At 34.0% G+C, this 24,244-nt stretch overlaps 1 protein-coding gene across 12 annotated transcripts in view; it reads left to right on the top strand.

Moving 5' to 3' along the window:
• The window catches only part of PPFIA2 (PTPRF interacting protein alpha 2), a gene marked incomplete at both ends in the record, with an annotated part of 485,975 nt that overhangs the window by 359,647 nt on the left and 102,084 nt on the right, over positions 1–24,244 (top strand). For all 12 annotated transcript variants that reach the window (XM_080705637.1, XM_080705639.1, XM_080705631.1 and 9 more), the window contains 3 exons: positions 9,259–9,480; positions 18,728–18,874; positions 19,878–20,012. In XM_080705637.1, the coding sequence (XP_080561763.1) occupies positions 9,259–9,480; positions 18,728–18,874; positions 19,878–20,012 (504 nt within the window). The remainder of the gene's footprint in view (positions 1–9,258; positions 9,481–18,727; positions 18,875–19,877; positions 20,013–24,244) is intronic.

Raw genomic sequence — 24,244 nt, forward strand, 5'->3', positions numbered from 1 at the left:
CCAATTGTAAACTATTTTTTTCTTTTTCTAGTGATAAGAAATTTTATTTTAACCATATATATATATGGTTAAAATAAAATATATATATAATTTCCCTGAGAGAAAATTTGAAATAGAAAAATAGAAAAGCCTGGCTGGGCGTGGTGACACACACTTGTAATCCCAGCATTCAGGAGGCAGAAACGGGAAGATTGCACTTCACAGACAGCCCCAGCTACTTATTGAGGCCCTTCTCAACTCAGTGAGATCCTGTTTCAAAATGAAGAATATAAACTAGGGCTGGGGATGTAGCTCAGAGGTAGAATGTCTCTGGGTTCCATCCCTAGTACTGCAAAATAATAGTTAAAAATAATAATAAATAAAAATAAAAATACTAAAATATAGGACTGGGGTTGTAGTTCAGAGATACAATGCCCCTGGGTTTCATCCCCAGTACTGCAAAAAAAAAAAAAAGAAAAAAAAGAAAAAAAGAAAATGAAAAATAGATAAGACTATTTGTGTTGATTCATATTTATTTTATGCATACAATTAATCATATATATAAATATATGTATTCACACATTCATATATATATGAATATATATATTATATTTCATATATATATATATATATATATATATATATATATATATATATAATATTTGTTTTTACCTGACTTGGAAGTAGAAATGTTGAGATTTTTTTTTTTTACTAAATAAAATATCAGAGAGCCCAAGGAACACAAATTACAGTAAGTCTGGTTATACTCTCTTGGGTCACTCATGCTCTGCTGGAATTATCCAAGACCCTGAAAACATAAGCAGGCCAGAGCTAAGTCCTTTTTAAAAAACAATTCATAAAAAAGAACTGGAAAATATAATTAAGTAGCAAGTGAACAATCATATTTTTAAAGCTACTATTGCATCTCTTGCATCTTTAAAGTACTTCTTTGGAGCACTGCCGTCCAGTTACCATTGTAATATCCACTGACAGGCCAAGCAAAACCACCTTGTAACGGGCACAGGCCTGGTTTTGAGGTTTCACAGCCATGGTAACGACTCCTAGAGAGGGGTTCTGCAGGAATGCACTCCCATTCTCCATTGTGGTTCAGATTCACAATTATTTTCCCAGACTGATGGAGGTGACTGAACCAGGATGGTCTTCTAGACTCCATCACACCAAGCTGGAGCTGGTCCTAACCAGGGGCATTGAATGGAGGTCCCAGTCTACAGCTCTTATTTCTGTCATGGGAAGCTTTCTTTGGAAATGCTGAGAGCCACTTTTTTTTTTTTTTTTTTGGTGGTACTGGGGTTCCTGGAAGCCCTTCTACCTCCGGGCTACACTCCCAGACCTATTTTGTATTTTTATTTATAAACAGGGTCTCCTAAGCCAGCGCCCGCGGCTGGCTTCGAACCTGCGTGATCCTCCTGTCTCCGCCTCCCAAGTGCGGGGATTACAAGCGTGCGCCACCATGCCTGGCTGAGAGCCACTTTTGAACAAGTCGATTTTCTTAGTCTATCAGTCTATCAGAGATTAGCATTGAATTTCACAATTTTTTTTTTTTTGGTGGTACTCAGGGTGGAACCCAGAGGCTTTCTACCTCCAGGTTATACTCCCAGGCCTATTTTATATTTTATTTGGAAACAGGGTCTCACTAAGTTGCTGAGAGCCTCACTAAGTAGCTGAGGCTGGCTTCGAACCTGCGCGATCCTCCTGTCTCAGCCTCCCAAGCACGGGGATTACAAGCGTGCGCCACCACACCCAGCTGAACTTCACAAATTTAAAGGAAGCATTCTTGTTTTCTTTCCCTTGAGGTTTCCTGGTAATTATGATAAACAAATGTCTCCTTCCCTCTCTTAATATCAAGCCATAGTGTAAGAGACACTTTTCGTCAATGTTCTATTAAATATTCCTCCTTCAGGGTACAGTATCTACTTGACTTTTGTTTACATATATATGTGGACTAAGCAATTTAACCAGGAAGAAAGTTCCACTCCAGTGTTATTCTTTATTGTATTGCTGAACAAAGAAACATTTGAAGACTTCGAACCAATGACTTATCTCACCAGAAATAAGAAAAATAAATATAAACCTCATTATACATACTTCCCCTCCTCATCTTTTCAAGTTATTTAAGAATTTAATAGATGAACATTATTGTATATGTCATTCAGCATGTTTATTTTATGCTTTAATAGAAAATATAGCTATTTGTTTCATTTCTGATAATTTTAACATTGATCATTAGAATGTCAAATACAAGTTCTTCATGTTTTATTTTAACTTAAGATACTATGCAATGGAGTTTATGGGGTTGGGGCATAAGCCCAGTGGTTGAGTGCCTGATTACCATCAATCTTTTCCCCTCAAAAACACACAAACTGGAGTTTATTTCTATCAAACCTTGTACATTGGATATAGCAAAATAAATTATATTTAAATACTTAAATATTATAGGAATATTAAAATTTCAAAGCAATAGATTATTCCTTAGTTTAAAAAAACTTACTTTTAAATTTAGAAGAAAATTAAAATATATAACATCTGTGAAGGTAATAAATCTACTTTATACTTACTAACAAAGCAATATTGGCCATGTTAAAGTTAAACCAAAAATCTTACAAGTAAAGTTCTATCATTGGGATATTATTAAATAAAAATACCAGGGATTTACCTCATCATACTCTCAGTCTCAATGTTAAATAACATGTAAAAATCTGTTCAGATGTAAAAAAAACTTGCAAAGGGATATTTAAAATATATATATACACACATACATACATACATACATACATACATACATACATATCAGGTTAGAATGTTTAGAACAGACAGTAAACTGTCAGCCATCAAAAACCCACTGAAAACCTGTGATCATGCCCCTCCCCCGCTCAACACCCTCCTATGTTCCCATCTCACCCAGGATACAAGCTGAAGCCCTACGATGACCTCAAAAACCATCTTTTTCTGCACCTGCACCCAGGTTCTCACTGCATCTCAGTGCATTCTAGCTACACTGGTCTTGAAAATCATAAACCCACTGGCGCCTCCTAATCTTTTACCCTTCGGACCCTTTACCAGCAAAACCACATGGTGTATGCTCATATTTCAGGTCTTGGCTCAATGAATTTTTTTGCATAATTAGTTTGAATTTCTTATAGTAAAAGTACTGCATGTAACATACCAATTTTTCATTGATTATCTGAAATTCAAATTGACTTGAACATTTTATATTTCATCTGGCCACTCTAGCTGTGAGAAAGGGGAAAGGGAAAAATGGATATTGAGTGGACGTGTAGATATTACTCATTAAAGCTACTTAGGAGCCAGGTTTGGTGGTGCACGCTTGTAATCCCTGTATTTGGGAGACTCAAACCAGAAGATTGCTGTTTGTGGACAGCCTCAGCTATTTAGTGAGGCCCTTCACAACTTAAAGAGTCCCTGTTTCAAAATAAAGAATAAAAAATAGGGAAGAGGGTATAGCTCAGAGGTCGAATGCCCCTGGATTTCATCCCCAGACACCCCCCAAAACAAAAATTACTTAGGAAAGGTTCTGCATAGATATTCAGGGTCATACTTAAGGATTAACAATTTGGCAACAGACTTTTTTATGCTATTTTCCTGTTCAAAACATAAATGTTCATGGCAATTATTTATAGTAGCCAATAGGTGGAAACAACCATTATACTTATCAACAGATGAATATAAAAGTAGCACATAAAGGAGAAAGAGGAGAAGAAGGGGAGGAGGACAAGAAGGAGGAGGAAAAGGAGGAGGAAGAAGAGGGGAAGGAAGGAGAGGAAGAGGAAGAGAAGAAAGAAGAGGAGGAGAAAGAAGGAGGAGGAAGGGGAGGAGAAGAAAGGGGAGAAGGAGGAGAAAGAGGAGAAAAAATGGAAAAAAATAGCATATAATTTTCATGAAGTGGTATACTAATCAGCAGTAGAAACTGAATACTGATAATGTGCTCCAACATGAATAGAACCCCAAAACATTTTGCTCAGTGCATGAAACCAATCACCAAAGACTAATATAATGTGATCCCATTTGTGTGAAAGGTCCAGATTAAAGAGTCTATAGTGATGGTAATTAGATTAATAGTCATCTAGGATTTGGGATGAGGTCAGCTCTGAGTGATTGCTAATGAGTATGAGGTTTCTATTTAGGGTGAGGAAAATGTTCTCAAACTGGATTGTGTTGACAGTTGCACAACTCTGTAAGTATGTAAGTATTCCAAATGCTACTGAAGTTTTACATTTGCAAAGTGTGATTTTATGGTATGTAAATTACATTTCAATGAGCTGTTTAAAATAATTACTTTCTTTAGTTCAGTTGTTTTTTTAATTCCAGCAAAAGTGCCACAATTTATTTTAAAGGTATGTCAAGATGGCAGTGATTTGGAGTAAAAGCAAGATATTCTTTCTTCTAAAATATAAATCACTAGTTGGCTATGATGGCACATGCTTATAATTCCAGTACTTGGGAGACTGAGGCAGGAAAATCCCAGGTTTGCAGCAAACCTCAACAATTTAGGTCCTCTGCAACTACTTAGATTCTTTTTCAAAATAAAAAATAGAATACAACCTGGGGTTATAGATCAGATATAGAATGCCCCTGGATTCAATCTCAAGTGACCAACACACACACACACACACACACACACACACACACACACACCACTAAATAAATAAATAATTATGACAATTTTACTATGACTTTTCTACTCTGAAATTATGAAAGCATATATTAAGCTTTCCCTAACATATATTGAAAGTGATTTGAATAACTAAGAGTTTATACATATTTTATGATGGGATATAGTTTCATGCAAGAGTACTTGCCTTTCACATACCAGGCCCTGGGTTTGATCCCAAACAGTGCAAAATATAAGTGCACATTTTTAAATATAATGTTCTAGAAAAAAATTGAGGAATAAAAAATATTTTATGGATAGTCCCAAACTTCAAAGTAGCATAAAATTTTATGAAAACAGCAGTCATCATTTGTTGATCTTGAAGAAATTAAAGAGTTTATCAGGGCGAGGTGGTACACACTTGTAATCCCCGCACTTGGGAGGCGGAGACAGGAGGATTGTGCAGGTTCGAAGCCAGCCACGCTGGCTTAAGAGACCATGTTTCCAAATTTAAAAAGTATAAAATTAGGTCTGGGAGTGTAGCCCGGAGGTAGAAGGGTTTCCAGGAACCCCAGTACCACCAAAAGAAAGAAAGTAAGAAAGAAAGAAAGAAAGAAAGAAAGAAAGAAAGAAAGAAAGAAAGAAAGAAAGAAAGAAAGGAGAGAAAGGAAAGAGTTTAACATTTTAAAAGTGTTCTTGTTTAGTTGTCAGATTATTGGTTATATTTAGTTAAATTTGTCTCAACTTGAGCCCATTAAGAATATAATATTAAACAAGATTCTAATGGAACTCAGGTGCACAAAATTGCAGTTATTATTTTTCTAATTAGAAAATTGACAACATTCAGTTGCACTGAAGAAATATTGGACAAAAACTTACATGGTGAGCATATACTGTGTATATTAATTTAAATGCATATGTACACAAATCATATATATGTGTATATGAATACTTGGTATGTATATATGAATGGTTGGTGTTTGTCTCTACTATAGAGCATGTATAATTTTAATCTGATTTTTTATGTTCTGATAATGACAATACAGTAAAGGGTAGGTCAACAAAGTTGGGGATTCAAAGCTCTAAATTTTAATTTATATTAGCTCTATGTGATTACATAAATATCAGTTTCTACAAGGTTGTTTAGAACTCTAGAATTATAAATGTAATTTTTAATTATAAATGTTTAAAAACAAAAATGCCATTTTTAATTTTTAAACATAATTTATTAAGTATAGTTTACATGTAATTTTAAAGAATATAATTCTATAAATTTTGTGTGTATATGTGTGTATGGTACTGGGGACTACACCCAGGGTCATTCTCCACTGAACTATTCCCTGTTCCTTTTTATTTTTTTCTTTTGAAATAGGGTCTCACACAGTTACTGCACACTGGCCTCAAACCTGTGATTTTCCTGTTTCAGTCTCCCAAGTACTGAGATTACAGTAGTGGGCCACCCTGCCTAGAAATTCTGTAAATTTGGATATGTGTGTATATTTTATAAGTCATGACAATTAAGGCAAAAGCATTCCCATCACTTAGTGTTTTTTACCCCCTTTACTGTGAATCCCCCAATGCCCAGATCCATGGAAAGTGGCCAGGCCAATTCTTTCCACTATAAATGGGAATTATTTTTCCTAGGCTTTCATATAAATGGAATCACATAGTACATACTCTTCTGTGTCTAGCTTCCTTTATTCTTAAATGTGTTTAAGGTCCAATCAGGTTCTTGCAAATAGCAGTAGTTTGTTATTTTTCATTTTAGGAATATACCAACAGAAATTTAGTTGTTTTCCTGAAGAAAATAGAAATTGTTCCTTATATTTTCAGAAGGTTTTTTTTTTACCTATTTGGTATAGTATATAAATAGTATTAATAAGAATTCTCTATTGATTACTAATTTATCTTGTAAGATCCAAGTTGGATTTATATACCTCATCCTTTGAAGATATCACTGATCAGACCTGAACACAGAACTATGGTAATACAGGTGCTGAACTTTAATATAGGGGTAAGTTATCTTACAAATATGTAGAAACATTGGAGTGGTTGGCTGAGTACATCACCCACACATTCTTCCCTGCTGGGAGTGTTGATCACCAAGGGATCAGAGTTCACACAGATTTAGGACTTGCTCTTGGGAGAACCAAGTTCAGAAAACCCTGAACTCTCCGTATGCAGAGATATTACATAATCATTAGGCAGCAACTGAGAATTGGATTAGGGGAGGCTATAACTGGTTTCCAAATTTGAAATAACTGAGGTATGATTTCCCAGGGTTTTTTTTTTCATAATTTCAAACACTTTTGGACTCTATACATAGTCTATAAGTAACTAGACAAGTTTAAGATTTTTCCAGGTATGACAGGGCAGACCTGTGATCCCAGTACTTGGGAGGCAAAGGCAGGGTATTTTGCTGGTTTGAGATCAACCTTGGCAAATTAGCAAGACCTCAGCAACATGAAGAGACCATTTCAAAATAAAAAGGACTGGGAGTATAGCTCAGAGGTAGAATACCCTTGGGTTCAATCTTCAGTACCACAGTAACAAAACAAAAAAAAAAAATGATTTAATAGAACTCCTTCTTCTAGTCAACTAAAAAAATAGCAATTAACTCTGTATAATCTTCCTCTGCCCTTTTAAATTTTAAATTTTATTTGTCCAACTTTTAAATTTTAACTTTTATTTACCCAGCTACTTCTCTTTGATTCTATTGTGCTAGATTATTGTATTTAACATTTCTTACCATTTGTCTGTTTTCCCTTTCTCTGTATTTTATCTTTCTCAGTTTTTATGTTGCTTTCTGATCTTTCCCCTTATATAGTCAATTCTGCTCTATATAACATTTGCACTCCTAAAAATCATGAGCTATGTAAAATTACATCCCCCCCCAAAAAAAAAACCCTGAAAATACAAAGATGGCTGCCATCATTCTATGTTACTTCTATGGGATCACTTTTGCAGATTCCACATACAATTTAAAAATAACATATTATTCAGAATAAATACATACAATTTTATGTCAGTTAAAAAATAACCTGAAGGGCATTGGAGATATACATCTGTGATTCTAGTACTTGGGAATCTGAGATAGAAAGATTACAAGTTAGAGGACAACCTCCAATACTAAGTGAGACTGTGTCTCAAAATAAAAATAAAATAGGACTGAAAGTATAGCTCAGAGGTAGACTATCCCTGGGTTCAATCCTCAGTACCACAGAAACAAACAAACAAAATTTAAAAAAAAAAACAGGACTAATGGGAGAAATTAGGTGTACAGCACTATAGTAAAAGTTTTATCTATAATATAAAAAGAGATAGCGAATAAAAATGTTGGCACAGTTTTACACGTTAAGTGGTTAATAATTGCATGAGTAATAAGATAAAGTTGCTCTTTATATTAAAAAAACAGTTTCTTTGGAGAAGTGGATATCAAAAGGACTTAAGACTTTCATTTATTGTGACACGCTGGCAAAGTATCTAGGATCAGACATAAAGCTATAACACAGATGTGGATGGATAAACTCACGACACCTGCAGGGAACTGAGGTCAATTGGTGGCGGCAGTGATGATGTGAGGACCACGCATGTGTTCATTTTATGTATTCCTACTTGGCTTGGTTCAGCTGGGTGCCAGTGCCTGTGTTTAGCCAATGCTTCTTGGAAACAAAATTGTACATAAGAGAACACTAAATTTACATTATGTTCCAGTTGTTTCCTAATATATCTATAGTGTTGGAAGAAATTTATGTTAAACAAGCATTATAGCAGAACTAAATGTTTTTCTTGCCTTTTCTCAATACTTTCCTGTTTCTACTTGGTTGCATTCTTTATCTTCTCAAAAATTATTTATCCCCAGTTGATACACACTTCTGACCACAAAACTTCTCCAAGGCAGTTGGGCTGTGTAGCATCCTTTTTTTTCTATTTTTATTGGACAAATAATCATTGTATCTACTTTCAAGCTTATTAACAAATCCATCATCTTGCCTACTTGTGTGTGTGTGTGTGTGTATGTATGTATGTATTAAAAGCATTTAACATCTACTCTACTTTTTATGTTGAAACAGGATCTCACTAAGTTGCTGAGGTTGATCTTGAACCTGTAATCCTCCTGTCTCAGCTTCCCAGGTACTGGGATTGCAGGAGTGCCTCACCATGCCTTTTGTATATATTCTTTTAAAAATCATTGTATATGTTCCTTTTCTGTGTATCATTTAAAATAAAGCTTTAAAAGTCACAGAATTTTGAATAAAAATGAAAAACATTAAGTACTTTTTGTGGTTTTACTTATTCAATTAAAATAATATGCTGAATTGTATTAGTATAAATATATTATTAATAAAGTACATATATAATTGATAAAATAATAGAGTCCACTTAGTTAATGTTTAGAACATAAGTGAATTGTGCTATTAGAGTTTAAATACTTCTGCTAAGCTGTTTGAAAATGACTGATTTACCACTATATTTTTATATCACGTAAGTTTTCTCAGAAACTTAACTTTTTCTCTCAAACTAGTTTATCTTCAGAAGTTCTAATTTCTCAGTTAGAAATATGTATATGTTTCCTTTCTTTAGTTTTATAAGCTTTAAATTAAGGGTATAGAAAATCCTAAGTGCCATCTCTTTGTCCATTTCTGCAGCGTTTGTCCAATGGCTCTATAGACTCAACTGATGACACCAGTCAAATAGTTGAACTACAAGAATTGCTCGAAAAGCAAAACTATGAAATGGCCCAAATGAAAGAACGCTTAGCAGCCCTTTCTTCCCGAGTAGGGGAGGTGGAACAGGAAGCAGAGACAGCAAGGAAGGATCTCATTAAAACAGAAGAATTGAACACTAAATATCAAAGGGACATTCGAGAGGTAAGTGATTCACACATTTTCTGTCTTGGCTTCCTGAATGCGACCACTGAGAGGCTATTTCCATAATTTCCCTCTAATGGAATGCAGTCTTCACTTCTCAAAAGATCATAATTTGGTTTGCATTATATTAGTTACACTTGTTCAGTAAAGCAAAAATAGTTTACTTCATCAACCCCTTAAATATGTATGGAAAGAAATTTGGGGTGTCATGTCTCAGACACAATGAAGATTTTCTAAAGGTTTAAAAAATTTCAAAAAATGTAAGCTTTTAATTTTAAATAACCATGCATGTGATATTCATCACGACTCCCTATAATCTTAGCATAGAGAAATACTCAGACATTACTTTAAATCATCTCTTTTATTTTGGTTATCTGTCTATGAAGTGAAGTATACGTGTGAACATTATACATATGTATAAGATAACCTTTCTTTTTCTGTATATTCAGTTCTTGCTAGACTTAACATTGCTTTTTCTATTAAGAAAAAGAAGAAAGTACCTTAAAGTTACTAAAAAAAAGATAAAAAAATTTAATTTGTGCCATTGCTCAATCATCTTACCTGTTTAAAGTAAAAGTTTAGAATAGCTTTACTTTCTCAGTTACAATTCAAGAGAAAATTATTCTCTCTGTGGAAGTATAATTATGTGACTTTTCACTTTTTCCATTCTTACATATTCTTCTAAGTCATGTATTTTATCCTTTTATATTGTTCATATATAATTAACTAGTTGTAAATGAAGTTGGCTCTATTCTGCATATCCTTTTTTCCCACTTTCTCTTAAGCCCATTGTATCACATTTATGCCCGCATGGACCCACACCCAAAAACCGTTTCATAATTTTTTTATTGATATATGTCCATGGATATGGGGGTCCATTCTTTTCAATCATTTACGCTACTGACCACTCTCTCTGCCCTGGGGCATCTCTACACTGGGCTAATAGAGTGCTACTCTCTCATGAATTTCCTCCATATTTACTCACTACCTGCTTCTTGGGGTCCTCCACTGGGTCACCTTCCTTTCTTAAGTTCCCAGTGCCCTCCCTGATCAATTTATCTTACTTCTCTCTTACATTCAGACAGTCTGATGCGCCCAAACCAACCATAGCTTTACGACAACTCCCAGTTTATAACTCTAGCTTATCTTTCTCCCCTGATTTCCAGACGATTATATCTAAATATCTAGGAGAGTCTCAAAATGAGTATCTTCAAGATTGCTTCTTGCTATCACCCCCCGTCAAAAAAAATTCACTCTTCTGCCACCCTGCCTACCCATTATTGTTGTTGCTCAAGCTAAAACATCTTGGGGCTGTCTTTGTGCTTCTCTTTGACTCCCTGTGTTTGATCCTGCAGTAAATCCTACTCCAAGCACATTATATGAGCTCTTCTCACAGTCTTCACGGCCCTTCCTTTTTCTACACAACCATCATCTACCACTGAATTATTAAGCTCTTGACTGGTCATTGAGTCTATGTATAACACAGTGGCAGCGCTACTATGCCTACAAATCAGCTCATGCTACTTTTCTGGTTAATGCTTGTGAATGGTCATTAATTTACAGAGATATGAAAGCCGTAAAGTGGCCTAAAAGACATGTGTAATCTCTGCTACCTCCCTCCTGGCCATAGGAGGCTCATCTCCATCCTATCCCATTCTGCTCATTTCAGGACACTGCTTAAGCAGGCAGAACTTATTTGATGTCATTCTTAACCCTCCCCTCCACCCTTTGCTGAAAAATTGTCTTCACAGGAAATATTCCCTGACCTTGCTGTTCAGACATATATACTCTTCATCTTTTTTCATTTATCTCATAACACTTCCTCTTACCTGGCACAATATGAACTTTACTGATTTACCTGTGTATCATCTGTCCTCTTCCCTGACTGTACATAAAGATGCTTAGGGACTGGGATTTTTTTTTGCTTTGTTTTGTTTGATTTACTACTCTCTTATTATCACCTACATAGCTATTGAGCATAATTTACAGAAACATCAGAATACATGGAACATGTACTAAAATTATATCTACTAGCTAAGAAAAAAAGAGAGATGAACTATGAAGTGGTAGATTCACCACAGCTCAGCTGATACAAATTTATATGAATGAATAGTTCATGGATACATCTTTCCTCTTCATTCCTTCCCACAACCACACACCAGAGGTTATATTAATTGAATAAAGTTTAACCCGTCATCTGTTATCTCTGTTCTGAAATCACTAGCATTTCTGGCTTCTAACTCACAGCTCCTGTTCTTGAACTTTTTCTCATTCTGTGTCTCTTCATTCTCTTCTTTCTAGAGATTTGGCTGTTTCTTTATATTTTAGGATTTTCACACATGATTCATGCTTATCTCATTGAGTGTCACAGGTAGGGCTCAGTGTCTCCAGCTCCCCTTTCTTACTGCCCATTTGAAACATCACTCTATTTAATATTGATAATCTCTGGAAGTAGGTAACAAGAAGTCCAGTCACAGGGAAATGTCAATCCTCTGGTGCGAGGTATCTATTTATTAGAAATATCTTCTAGTGAATAAGGTGTTCTTTCCCAAGAAATTGTTTTAAAATATACTTTTCAGCTCCATAATTGCAATGCAGTCATATCTTAGAAGAGTTTTCTGAGAAAGAAGTATCTGTCATCATCTACCTTCGATGGGAGGGTGCAAACACAAATGTGCTTTCAGAGCCAGCCAGGCACTGGGAATGTGTGATGAGCCAGGTGCAAGACAGAAGGCAGTGACAGTCGATGAGACCTGTGAAGAGAGCCTACACTCAGCCTGCCTTTTTCTTGGGTACATGTCCTTGCGTGCACGTGCACACACACACACACACACACACACACACACACACACACACGCAGGTCACTGGACACTATGAAGGATAAGTAAAATATGCCTGAAAGATTCAATTGTCAAGCCACAAATTCATGATGCACTAAGCATTCATCAAGGACCAACCATATATGAATATTATTACAGGTACATCATATTTTATTTCCCACTATTGTGCTATAAAGAAGATATTATTACTCTAACTTTTCTGATGAAGACACTAAGACTTCATGATACAAAGTGAGTTTCTCAGGGTCTAGGTACTTCCTTTCTACTCCAGCACTAAGAAGAAATACAATTAAACTAGCTTAAAAAACTTGTGCTTTTCCCACTATAAGCTTCTAAAATGAACACAGCATGATAATTTATTTAAAGATATTCATGATAATTTATTCAGCTATAATAAAAATGCAGCTGCAATAGAACTGTCACCTAAATAACTAATCTTTTACTCATTCTTTCCAATAAGCAAGAAGTTGTGAAATCCAGCCAGATGTGGTGGCACACACCTGTAAATCAGTACTCAGGTGACTGAGACAAGAGGATTGTGGATTTGAAGTCAGCCTCAGTAACTTAGCAAGGCTCTCGACAACTTAATCAGACCTTGTTTCTAAATAACAAATAAAATAGGCCGGGAAGTAGAGCTCAGAGATAAAATGTTCCTGGATTTAATCTCTAGTACCATGCACAGTTGTGAAATCTGTACACTTTAAAAAATGGTATCAAGTCAGAAGGGCGTGGTGATGTACTCTTTTAATCTCAGTACTTGGGAGGCTGAGGCAGGAGGATCACAGGTTCACAGCCAGGCTCAGCCAGTTAGTGAGACCCTTTGCGACTCAGTGAAACCCTGTTTCAAAATAGAAAATAAGAAAATAGGGCTGGGGGTGTAACTAGAAAGTGGAATGTCCCTGGGTTCCATCCTCAGCACCTCACACACAAAAAAGGTATCCCACTCAACATTCTGCTTTTGTTTTTCTGAATAATATGCTTCTGAGCTATGGTCACACAAAGTCTACTGGATTGTAAGTTTCTTAATAGAAAAAAAAAAGAAGCTAATTCTCTCTGGTACTCCTATAACATTGTTAGGAGAGTATAATTTATATATTATATAATTAAATGCTTTTTTAATTAATTAAGAAAAAATAAATAGAAAAATAGCCATATATTTAAAAACTGAAATGTGTTTTGCTTTGCACATAAAGATAGTCTAATATATCTAAATTTAATTATATAATTATATTCCATTAATGATTTTAGACTGTATTTTATTATTTTTCTTTATCATTTATGAAATCTATTCAAACTTTATTTTTAATTAAAGTTTTGTTTTAGTAGCTTCTTACAATGATTTTTATCTATAAGACTAGATAAACTGGATTAAAGCTAGACATGGCACACCTATGTAGAAGTTAGGGAGAAATCTGGATATTAGAGCAACTTCAGATAATGGAGGAGAAATTATAGTGGACCCAGGAAGGTGGTCTTGGGGAAGGGGGAGGGGAAAGAGGGAGAATCAATGAAGGAAACACTTCCATTGCCTTTATGTACATAAGTGAGAAAACCAATGTCAAACTCAATATACTATATTTTTGGAGGGGAGTGAGGAGGAAGCCGGAGGGAAAGCCCACCAAGTACTGTGTGCATGTATGACACTATCTCTATGAACTACATTATGATGTAAGACCAATGCACCAAAAAATTATAAAAATTATAATAGACAAACTCATAAGAGTAGCTTAGCTCTTTACTTTTTAATCAAGAAGGTTAGTTACCATGTATGGATAATATCTCACTGAAATCATAGCTATGCAAAGAATGAAAGTTTTTGTTAAAACATTGTAATTATATTTTGTTCTGTGAATAAAACCAGCTTATCTTTCTAATTCCTATTAATGCTCCTTACAAGCTGGGTGTGGTGGCACATGCCTATAATCTCAGTACTTGGGATGCTGAAACAGGAGGATTATAGATTGGAGGTTAGCCTTAGGAACATAGTGAGGCCCTCAGCAATGTAGAGAGACTTTGTTTTCAAAATAAAAAATAAAATAGGTATAGGGATATAGCTTGGAGGTGGAATGCCCCTGGGTTCAATGCCCCATTCAAAAAATAATTAAATAAATAAAAAGTCTCTTCTAATAAGAAAAAATTATAAGCGATCAAATCAAAATCAGTTTTGTTTTTTCTATTACTTGAAACATGGAATTATATTTTACACTTTACTAGCTAAAATTTACTAAAGAGTTATATTTATATAACATTGTCAAATTTATGCATGAACCTTCAGGTCAAGAGATCATTTAATCTTCATTTTATTTTTCTAATTTTTTTAGCTACCAATTTTTAAAAATTAGTAAAACTTTCCTTTCTTAGAATTTCCAAATGATAGCCACGCAGGGTGGTGCATTCTTGTAATCCCAGCATTCGAAAGGCTGAGACCAGAGGATCGCGGTTCATGAACAGCCTCAGCTACTTAGTGAGGCCCTCCACAACTTAGTGAGATTCTGTTTCAAAATAAAAAATAAAAAACAGGGCAGGGGGTGTAGCTTGGAGGTCGAATGCCCTTGCGTTCCATCCCCAGACCAGCAAAAAAAAAAATAAATAAATAAAAATAAAAGGAAGAAAGAAAGAAAGAAAGAAAGAAAGAAAGAAAGAAAGAAAGAAAGAAAGAAAGAGAGAGAAGAATGTTTAAATGACAAGAAGGGAAAAGCTATTTCTCTGACTTGTAAATTCAAAATTACTTTTTGGTCAGGCATGGTGGCGCATACTTGTAATCCCAGCATTTGGGAGGCTGAGACAGGAGAAGCAGTTCGTGGACTGCTTCAGCAATTCAGTGAGGCCCTGTTTCAAAATAAATAATAAAATATGGGCCTGGGGGTGTAGCTCAAAGATAGAATGTCCCTGGGTTCTATCTTCAATACCAAAAAAAATGTTAGTTTTGGTAACATGGTCTGAAGTTAAAATTTAAATCACCTAAATGATTTGCTGAATCAAAAATGCACACACTGTATGGCTGAAAACTACTGTAATTTATTCTCTCACATTTGTGGAGACTTTCATCTGAAATCAGGTTGTCAGTGGGGCCAAGAAGCATAAAGTCAGATTAGTATTTAGAGCATCTTTTGGGCAGGAGGATGGAGAAAAGGAAGGATGGAAAAAGACCAATAGCAAAACGACACATTAAGTTAATTGGTGCGAATAAGGGTGAAGAGACATTTGCAAGGATGATTCTTACTTTCTATGCAGGATGTTGTCCTTCCTCAGTAAAGAAATACAAGAGGAAGAGCTGAATGAGACACATCAGAGCGATGGACATCAACATGATGATTCCACGTCCTCTTACTTAAGCTAACCAAGGCTCAGCTTGGTGATACTCCTTTGTAATACCAGCACTTGGGAGGTTACGACAGGAGGATCACAGGTTATAAAGGCCAGCCTCCGGAATTCAGAGAGACTCCCAACAACTTAGTGAGACCCTGGTTCAAAATAAAAGAATAAAATAGAGCTGGGGGATGAAGCTCAAAGGTAGAATGCCCCTGGCTTCCATCCCAGTACCAAAATTAATTAATTAATTAAATCTAAAGTAAGCTGGGCGTGGCAGTCCACACCTGTCATCCCAATATTAAGGAGGCTGAGACAACAAGATCATAATTTTGAGGGCTGCCTTGGAAAGTTAGCAGGACCCTGTTTCAAAATAAAAATAAATAAAATAAGGCTATGTTTGCAGCTCAGAGGTAAAATGTCTGTGTCAACCTTAAGTACCAAAAAAGAAAAAAAAATCCTTAATCTGTGTCCTCTTATTGTATTTGATAAAGACTATGGCCATCTTGTTCTTCCCTTACTTTCACTCATCTCTCCTTTGTAATTATATCAAAGTCACATTCAATAACATCCAGTTTTATTATTTTATGGGAATAACTTTCACAATTGATCCAAAATACTAGTCTTTTGCTACAACAATATTTTATTTTGTTTTAGAACTTTGATTTTCCAGAATTTTATTAGCTACTTCATACATTAAATTGCTTGCATTTTAAACTATGGAAATTCCTCCACACTTTTCAATAGTTTGCTAAGAATTTTTCAGTTGAATTATGGTCAATGATCAGTGAGGAAATAACTTATCAATCTTGTTTTTATTTTCTTGGAATTATCCTTTTTTGCCTCTGCCTTCCTCTTTGAAACTGCACCAATTTCTTTGTTAGCCTCTTTCACGGTTTCAGCTCAAATGGAATTGACCTCACCATCACCTTAAAAGTCCAGGAGAATTAAAGTGATTAAGGTTCCTAAAGGGGACAATGCATAGAACTCAAATACAGACAGTGAGGAATCTTTGAGCAAAGGTGGGACATTCATTCTAAACTAAAGGCTGCAAGTCAAGGATTTCTATGCTTGTGATTAAGTTTGTGAATGGCACTGAAGGAAGGACTGTTTCTTTAAGAACTTTAATTTCTTTTGGAATTTAGATTAAAGATTATCTTCTCTGTAGATGTGGCAAGACTGCTCTGGAGCTTGGAAGAAAAGGATTAAAGTTCTGTTTAGGTGCCAGGGTCCAGCCCTAGCAGAGTCGAGGTTCGTGTGTTGGTGAGGGGAAGCCGAGGTCAATGAGAGAAGAAGCCATACAAGATTAATATTTTTCCCCTTTATTTAGGATTTGTTATAGTTTTTATACTTTTTTTGTTGGCAGAATAGCAAAGGCATAGTCATGCAAGCAGGATCTTCAAGGACGGGAAAAAGTTATTATTTACATACTTCAGGGCAGGGTGTCAGACATTCAAATAATCATAGTATGCTTTGTCTCACTTTATGAGGCTGACTCAAACTTAATCTTATACATTGGCTCTAACTAAGGTCAGTTTGAACTTAATGTTTGGCCCAATAACTTTATCCTTGGGAAAAAATCTTTGCTGCCTGAGTCTCTCACAAGCCGCTGCCCATCAGTTTTAGTTATAATGTTTATACATAAAATTCCAATTATACATATTAATCCAAATAATCCTAAAATAATTTTATGAAGAAAGGAATGCTATACATACTTCATGGGGGATCTACGCTGTTGCGGATCCCCTGATTGAGCTTGCTCAAGATCTGCCTGATATGTGGTAGCATTTAGGTATAAGTAATATGAACCCAGCTAGTAGTAGACACAAAAACTGACACCATACCTTCAGTTCTTTCTGCAAGGGAATTATAATGCACAGAAATTACACCATCCCCTCAGTTCCTTCATAGAGTCTCAAGAAACCATTCTAGTGCCATGAAATGACATTCTGCAGCTGATTTTCACCAACATCTTCTCAATAAATTAGGTTATTTGTCTACCAACAAATTTTCACGTAAATTGTTAGGAAGGTAAAGTCATCTCCACATTATTACCCATAATACATGTATTGTTTAAATTTTAGTGTTTCAAATATATCAATTTCATAACTTTTTCCATTTATTCTGATAGTTAATTTCTTTCTAAATCTGTTTTATGAGGCTTTATAAACTCTAAGTTGATTTAAATATGTATAATAGGAAAAATGGTTAAGTCATGTCATTCGGGATATTTTTTGTGAATATGATTTGAATATACAATTTTTCTTTCTCTTTTTAAAAATATTTAAAATTATTTCTAAATTGCTTAGAACTGATTTTTAAGAATTAATTATTTTAGCCGGGTATGGTGGCGCACGCTTGTAATCCCCGTGCTTGGGAGGCAGAGACAGGAGGATCACGCAGGTTTGAAGCCAGCCTCTCTGGCTTAAGAAACCCTGTTTCCAAATAAAAAAGTATAAAATAGGTCTGGGAGTATAGCCCGGAGGTAGAAGGGTTTCCAGGAACCCCAGTACCACCAAAAAAAAAAAAAAAGAATTAATTATTTTAATCATCATTGTCATTTTGCACTGCCTGGGATCAAGTTCAGGGCCTTGCATATAGCTAGGCAAGCACTCTATCATGGAGCTACATCCTGAACCCATACTTCTTTGTTAGCCACTGAGTTATTCTTTCTTAGGTGTGAAGAATACTGTTGGTATTTTTTCATTTCTTATTTGAAGATTGCTTTGCAATTTGAAGCCATAGAAACCATTTTACATTCTTATAGTTTGCAACTGTACTTAAAAGTGTACTTACTTGTACTCTATAATGAGCTAATTTATCTGCCTCTTCTTTTCTAAAAATGCCAATTCTATAGTAGGCAATCCCAAAATGTACTCTTTTGCATTCTCAGCGATAAGAAAGCTTCTGGTTAATCTAAAGATGTAAGAAGATTTCTGATAAATACATTGGGAAAGCTCACATGAAAACGTATGCTCTTTCTGTAAAAAGAACTGAATGAATCCTCAAGAAAGCCATATTTTTGTATCTTATTATTTTGCTTGAATAAAAAACAACAAATTAAACATATAATCTAATTTTTAACCTTTTAATTATAGGCCATGGCACAGAAGGAAGACATGGAAGAAAGAATCACCACCCTTGAGAAGCGGTACCTTAGTGCTCAGAGGGAATCTACCTCCATCCATGATATGAATGACAAGCTGGAAAACGAGTTGGCAAATAAAGAAGCCATCCTACGGCAGGTTCAGTATCTCTGTCTTGGTTTTGTTCTGGTATTTGTGTGTGGCTTTATTCTGATAAATGCCCAAAACACAGAATAAATATAAGTGTTTCTTGGTAGATGATTGATGGATCATGCTCTAAAATTTAGAATAGTGCCAACAAAAAGTGATTCTAGTGTTCAGTTTACTTTTTTAGAAAAATAAAGAATTTGTCTTAATCATAACAAAAATAATTGTTATTATTTTCTGATAATCTGGACATAACCCACAAATTGTGCTAAACTGTTTACATATATCACTTTAACTGCCACCTATGAAATAGGTAGAGTTATTATACTGAGTATACAAGGATCAAAGACATTAACATTTTCCCAAGTTTAAACTTCTGGTAAATGCTACAGCCAATACTGGAAGCCTAAGTCTACTGGGCCCTAGAGCAAGAGTGAGCAAAATATGGTACAGGGACCAAATATGTATTTATAAATAAAGCTTTATTGGAACATAGCTATGCCTAATTATTTAATCATTGTCTATGATTACTTTGTTAAAACAAGTGCTAAACAAGAGTCAAGGAATTGGGACAGAGACCATTTGATAAAAAATATTTATTATCTAGCCCTTCATAGGTAGTTTGCCAAGCCTGTCTCTAGTGTCTGGGCTCTTAGTCATCATGTGCTCTAGTCTAATGCTCTAATTTTCAATATTTTGTTATCAGGAGATATCTGAATTTTTAATATTGAGCTACATTACATTTGTTTACATTTAGACTCATTAGCAATTTCTTTTCTTTTTGCTACCAATGCTAAGAACTTTTCCATTTTTTAATGTACTAAATTTTATTAAGGAAAGTTGGTAAATAATATATGAAATCCTGATGGCAGTCATAACTTAGCACATTTAGGTGTGGTCGTGGCTGATTTTCAATCTAGAATAATTGCTGAAGTGCAAAACCCATAGCCACTAGTATTTGCTTTCCTAACTCTGACCCATTAAGTGCTTTTTTTTTTAACCATTCTACTTTCAGATGGAAGAGAAAAATAGACAGTTACAAGAGCGTCTAGAGCTGGCTGAGCAAAAGTTGCAGCAGACTATGAGAAAGGCTGAAACCCTACCTGAAGTAGAGGCTGAACTGGCTCAGAGAATTGCAGCCCTAACAAAGGTACCATGATAAAACAATTGGTCGACCTAGATGTACTTGTAGAAAAAGCTAGCAATTGAAATGGAATCTGTGAAACTTTTCTTTAGGCTCTATGAAAGTTATATCTACTTAATCTTTATTACATTATTTCTATTATTTTGCAAATTGCTTATTTAATGTGTCTTAATTTTGCTTATATAAATGATTCCTATACAAAGATTATGATTCCCTTGCCTACTAAAACACTAACAAAAGAAAAATTTATTTGATGTTTACGGATAATTTCCCACAGTAATGTTTGCACATAAGAATAATGAAGATAAATGCACAATGATGTTTATAGTTTAAAAGGTACAATAGTGTGTTATTAAAAGTATAGGAAATATAATAAAGTAATAAACTTGATTTCTTTTAGGCTATTGTATGATAAAGCATGTTAGAAGCTGGAAGTTAGACATGTAGAAGTCTAAAGTCAAAATCCATTAACTAGTTAAAAAATTGGGTTTTATGTGTAATTTATTCCAAAAATTAAAATTAATAATACTCTGAATAGCATTCAAAAATTTCTTCAATTGCTTAGCCAAGAGAGTCTACAAGTGTCTCTACAGTTTGAATTTAGCATCCATTGTAATATTAAAGAGGCCTATTCTGAAATTTTCTAGTCAAATGAAAATGGTATTGCTTCAAACTGTGTTTCACTACAATAAAAGTCCTGATTGTTATCACAAATACCATGTTCAACTTTTGGTAGTATTTAAAAATATATATTTGGTATTTGGTAGTATTTAAAAATATAAATATGTTTTATATGTTCACACAATCATTGTTGTTTGCTATGTTTTTCAGGCTAGAGCAATAAATGGGTACCATAGGTATGTAAAATTAAAATTTAAATCCTGGCATTAAGGATTTTTAAAAAATAATTGATGAAACAATGGAGAAGGAGGTGCATACACAAATACTTTCTTAAAAAAATGAACAAAAATTGCCGGGCATGGTGATGCACGCTTGTAATCCCAGCATTCAGGAGGCTTAGAGAAGATGACCATAGTTTGCGGACAGCCTCAGCTACTGAGGCCCTCTGCAACTCAGTGAGACCCTGTTTCAAAATAAAGAATAAAAAATAGGGCAGGGGGTCTACACCATTCGGAGGTCGAATGCCCCTGGGTTCCATCCCATAAAAAATAAATAAATAAAATAAAATAAACAAAGATCAATAGTAAGCTAATCTTCCTATCTGTTAAAATAAGGAAGTTTGCCGAGTAGTAAGAAAGGAAACATTTACCAAGTAGAGCAGGATTTGGAAGCATTGGAATCCTTGCTATATTGAAAGAAATAGTTAAATAAAACACTAATCCGACTGAAGTGAGATTACTATTTGGAGCCTTCTATACTTCTACTGACAATTTCAAAATGTGTGATTTTCAAGATAAAGAAAAATTTATAATTTAATTGGAAAATATGTCCTAAATTATATAAAGCTCCTAAACATATTTATACTAATATGTCTTTCTTGCAAAGGTTTATTTTAAAATAGTATTGCACAGATTAAGATATGCATACTTAGGGTTTTTATCTGAGAAACATAAATAACTTTCATAAATAATTATATTATTAAATTTGACTATTTGAGGGTTCGATTAGGTGAATGACTACAGAAAAGAACTTTTGTAAATTTTAATGCATAATAATCATTTATCTTAGCCTGAGTATGATATCAGAAAGTCTGAAATCTTTCCCAAGCAAACAATTTAAAATTCAGCTATTTATTGCCCTAAATTAGCTTTGATAGACTAAAAATGAAACATAATTTACAGTGTAATATTTGACTCAGAGGGCTTTAAATATTCCTAAGAATTCTTTATTTAGAATACATATAAAAATCCAGAAATGGACATAGAGATCTCATCTTTTTTGTCCTTATTCTTTTTATCCTGTTGGACTCTTAGTTTGATATATTACCTTGTATACCCCAAAATAATTTTCTCAGCCTACACTTAACCTAAAACATTGCCCAAATTTTACTTTTTCTCGATATTTTGTGTTCCCCTCATTTTAATAACATTTGTATCTTTCTTCCAAATCCTTCTAATGTCATAATTCACTCTTTTGCTTTTTATCATCTTCCCTTCTGACTGGTTCGATATCAATAATATATTTCAGATATATATTTTTCATATTCTTGACATTTGTTTTGTTATGTAAAGTTCTTAAGTGCTGAGGTTTTAACATTACCTCTGCTTTTAACATTTTTATAACATTTGAAAATCTCTTTCATTTGTTCTTCAGGTTTTATACCTTCAACAATCTCATGCTTTTTTTGCTTTTAATACCTTTAAGAACTATCTCTATGATCTGCTTTAAAAAATAGGTTTTTTCAATGTCTCATTTCTACTTATACTATCAGCCAACTATTTGTTTCTTCTTTTCAGATAGTCCTCTCCTTAACTTTAATTTCTTCTCTCTTTCTGAGTATATTCATGCTCTTCTCAAAGCCATGTCTACTTATAGTTTTGTTCATTTGAAAAATTTCCTGTAGCACATTAAAGAATGAAACCAAGATAACCTCAGGATCCCTTTAAGACACATGAGAAAGAAAGGACTGTTTTTTTGTGTATTTACACCAGTACCAGAATCTTGAGTCTTCATAAGGCTAAGATAAATATATCTGCTATACATAATTTAATATTATAGCCTAAATGTCTCTTTATTATGTTTTTATCTCAAAGCCAATAAAATATGTGGGTGTTGGTCAAAACTTGGTCCCAGTATTTGTTGCTTAGAAATCATATGATGTTTGAATTCATTATTAGATTGATTATACTATTTTGTTTTGTTTTTTATCTTTGTGATGTGTGTGTGTGTGTGTGTGTGTGTGTGTGTGTGTGTGTGTGTAAGTAATCTCATTTAAGGCTTTTCAAAAGTCAGAGAACTTGAATAACATCTCTAAAATAGCTAAAATGGCAAGCTTATGAACAATTAACATTTAAAGACCACTTAATGGTTTGGAGCTACTAATCTTATAATTTGTTATATCTACTTGTTTCATTAAAATGCATATTTTAGCAAGGCATGGTGGCAAATGCTTGTAATATCAATAGTTGGAATGCTGAAACAGGAGGACCATAGGTTCAAGACCACACCCAGCAATTTAGGAAGACATTTATCAGCTTATTTTCTTTTGAAACTGTGTTTCAAGATAAAAAAGGTTGGGGGTATAGTTCAGAGATCAAATACTCCTGGGTTTAATTCCCAGTATCAAAACTAAAAAGTATCAAAAATAAACTAAATTGCTTAGTTTCTCTGCAAGGACTTCATTCGTCTTGAATTCCACAAGGTAGTTCACTCATTTTTACTACCAATAAAAAGTATCAGCAATAACATAGTAATTTAGACATGAAAGGATTATTGTTCCATATGTAAAGTGAATTTTCACATTGAGTGATATACTTTGAATAGTTATGACAGGAATGAATAAAAATTTTAAGGACTTTCAGGACCTTTAAAATCTTGTATTTTTAAAGAGATAGTTTTAGAAGTTGAAATATATGTGTCTTGACTATCTTGAATGAGTTATCTGATCAATTTTAATGTAGCTCACTGCCTTTGAAAATGTACTTTAATATTAAATATAACTTTATAAATTTAAATTATATCATTTAGACAACATCTTGATCTGTTAGCTATATTCTTAATAGAATGCTAAGTTTAAGTGATGGTATAGAAATATTTTGTTGCATTTGGGGACCATGATAACTTTCAGTCTGCTTCTGCTTAGAAATTTGTAGAGGATGTAGGGAACAAAATTGGCTATTGGTTATTTGTGCATGATTTTCCACATTTATAATAAAAATACTATCAGAAGGAAAATCCTACAAGATATAAATCTTAAATTATAATTTGCATAAATATACCAAATTTGAAGTATTTATTATATAGATTAAATTGGAATTTGTTTTATAAAACAGTATAGTGTATAGGAACTGATATATGAATAACATACTATTTCTTTTCATTTACTGCATGACATATTTACATATAGTCTTATATAGATACGTTTTTATTTTAGAGTGAACTTACAAAGAATATGCTTCATAGTTTTGATATTATTATCATGGTACACATTTGCATTGATACTATAATTACTAACTTGCAGTTCTGATTAAAATCTTGATGTAATTTTATATGTAATTTGTACTTAACATACTAATACAATTCAGCTATCAGCAATGTCACATGTGTTAACACCTCGC

This window comes from Muscardinus avellanarius (assembly GCF_963383645.1).
Source record: "Muscardinus avellanarius genome assembly, chromosome: 11".
Lineage (NCBI taxonomy): Eukaryota > Metazoa > Chordata > Mammalia > Rodentia > Gliridae > Muscardinus > Muscardinus avellanarius.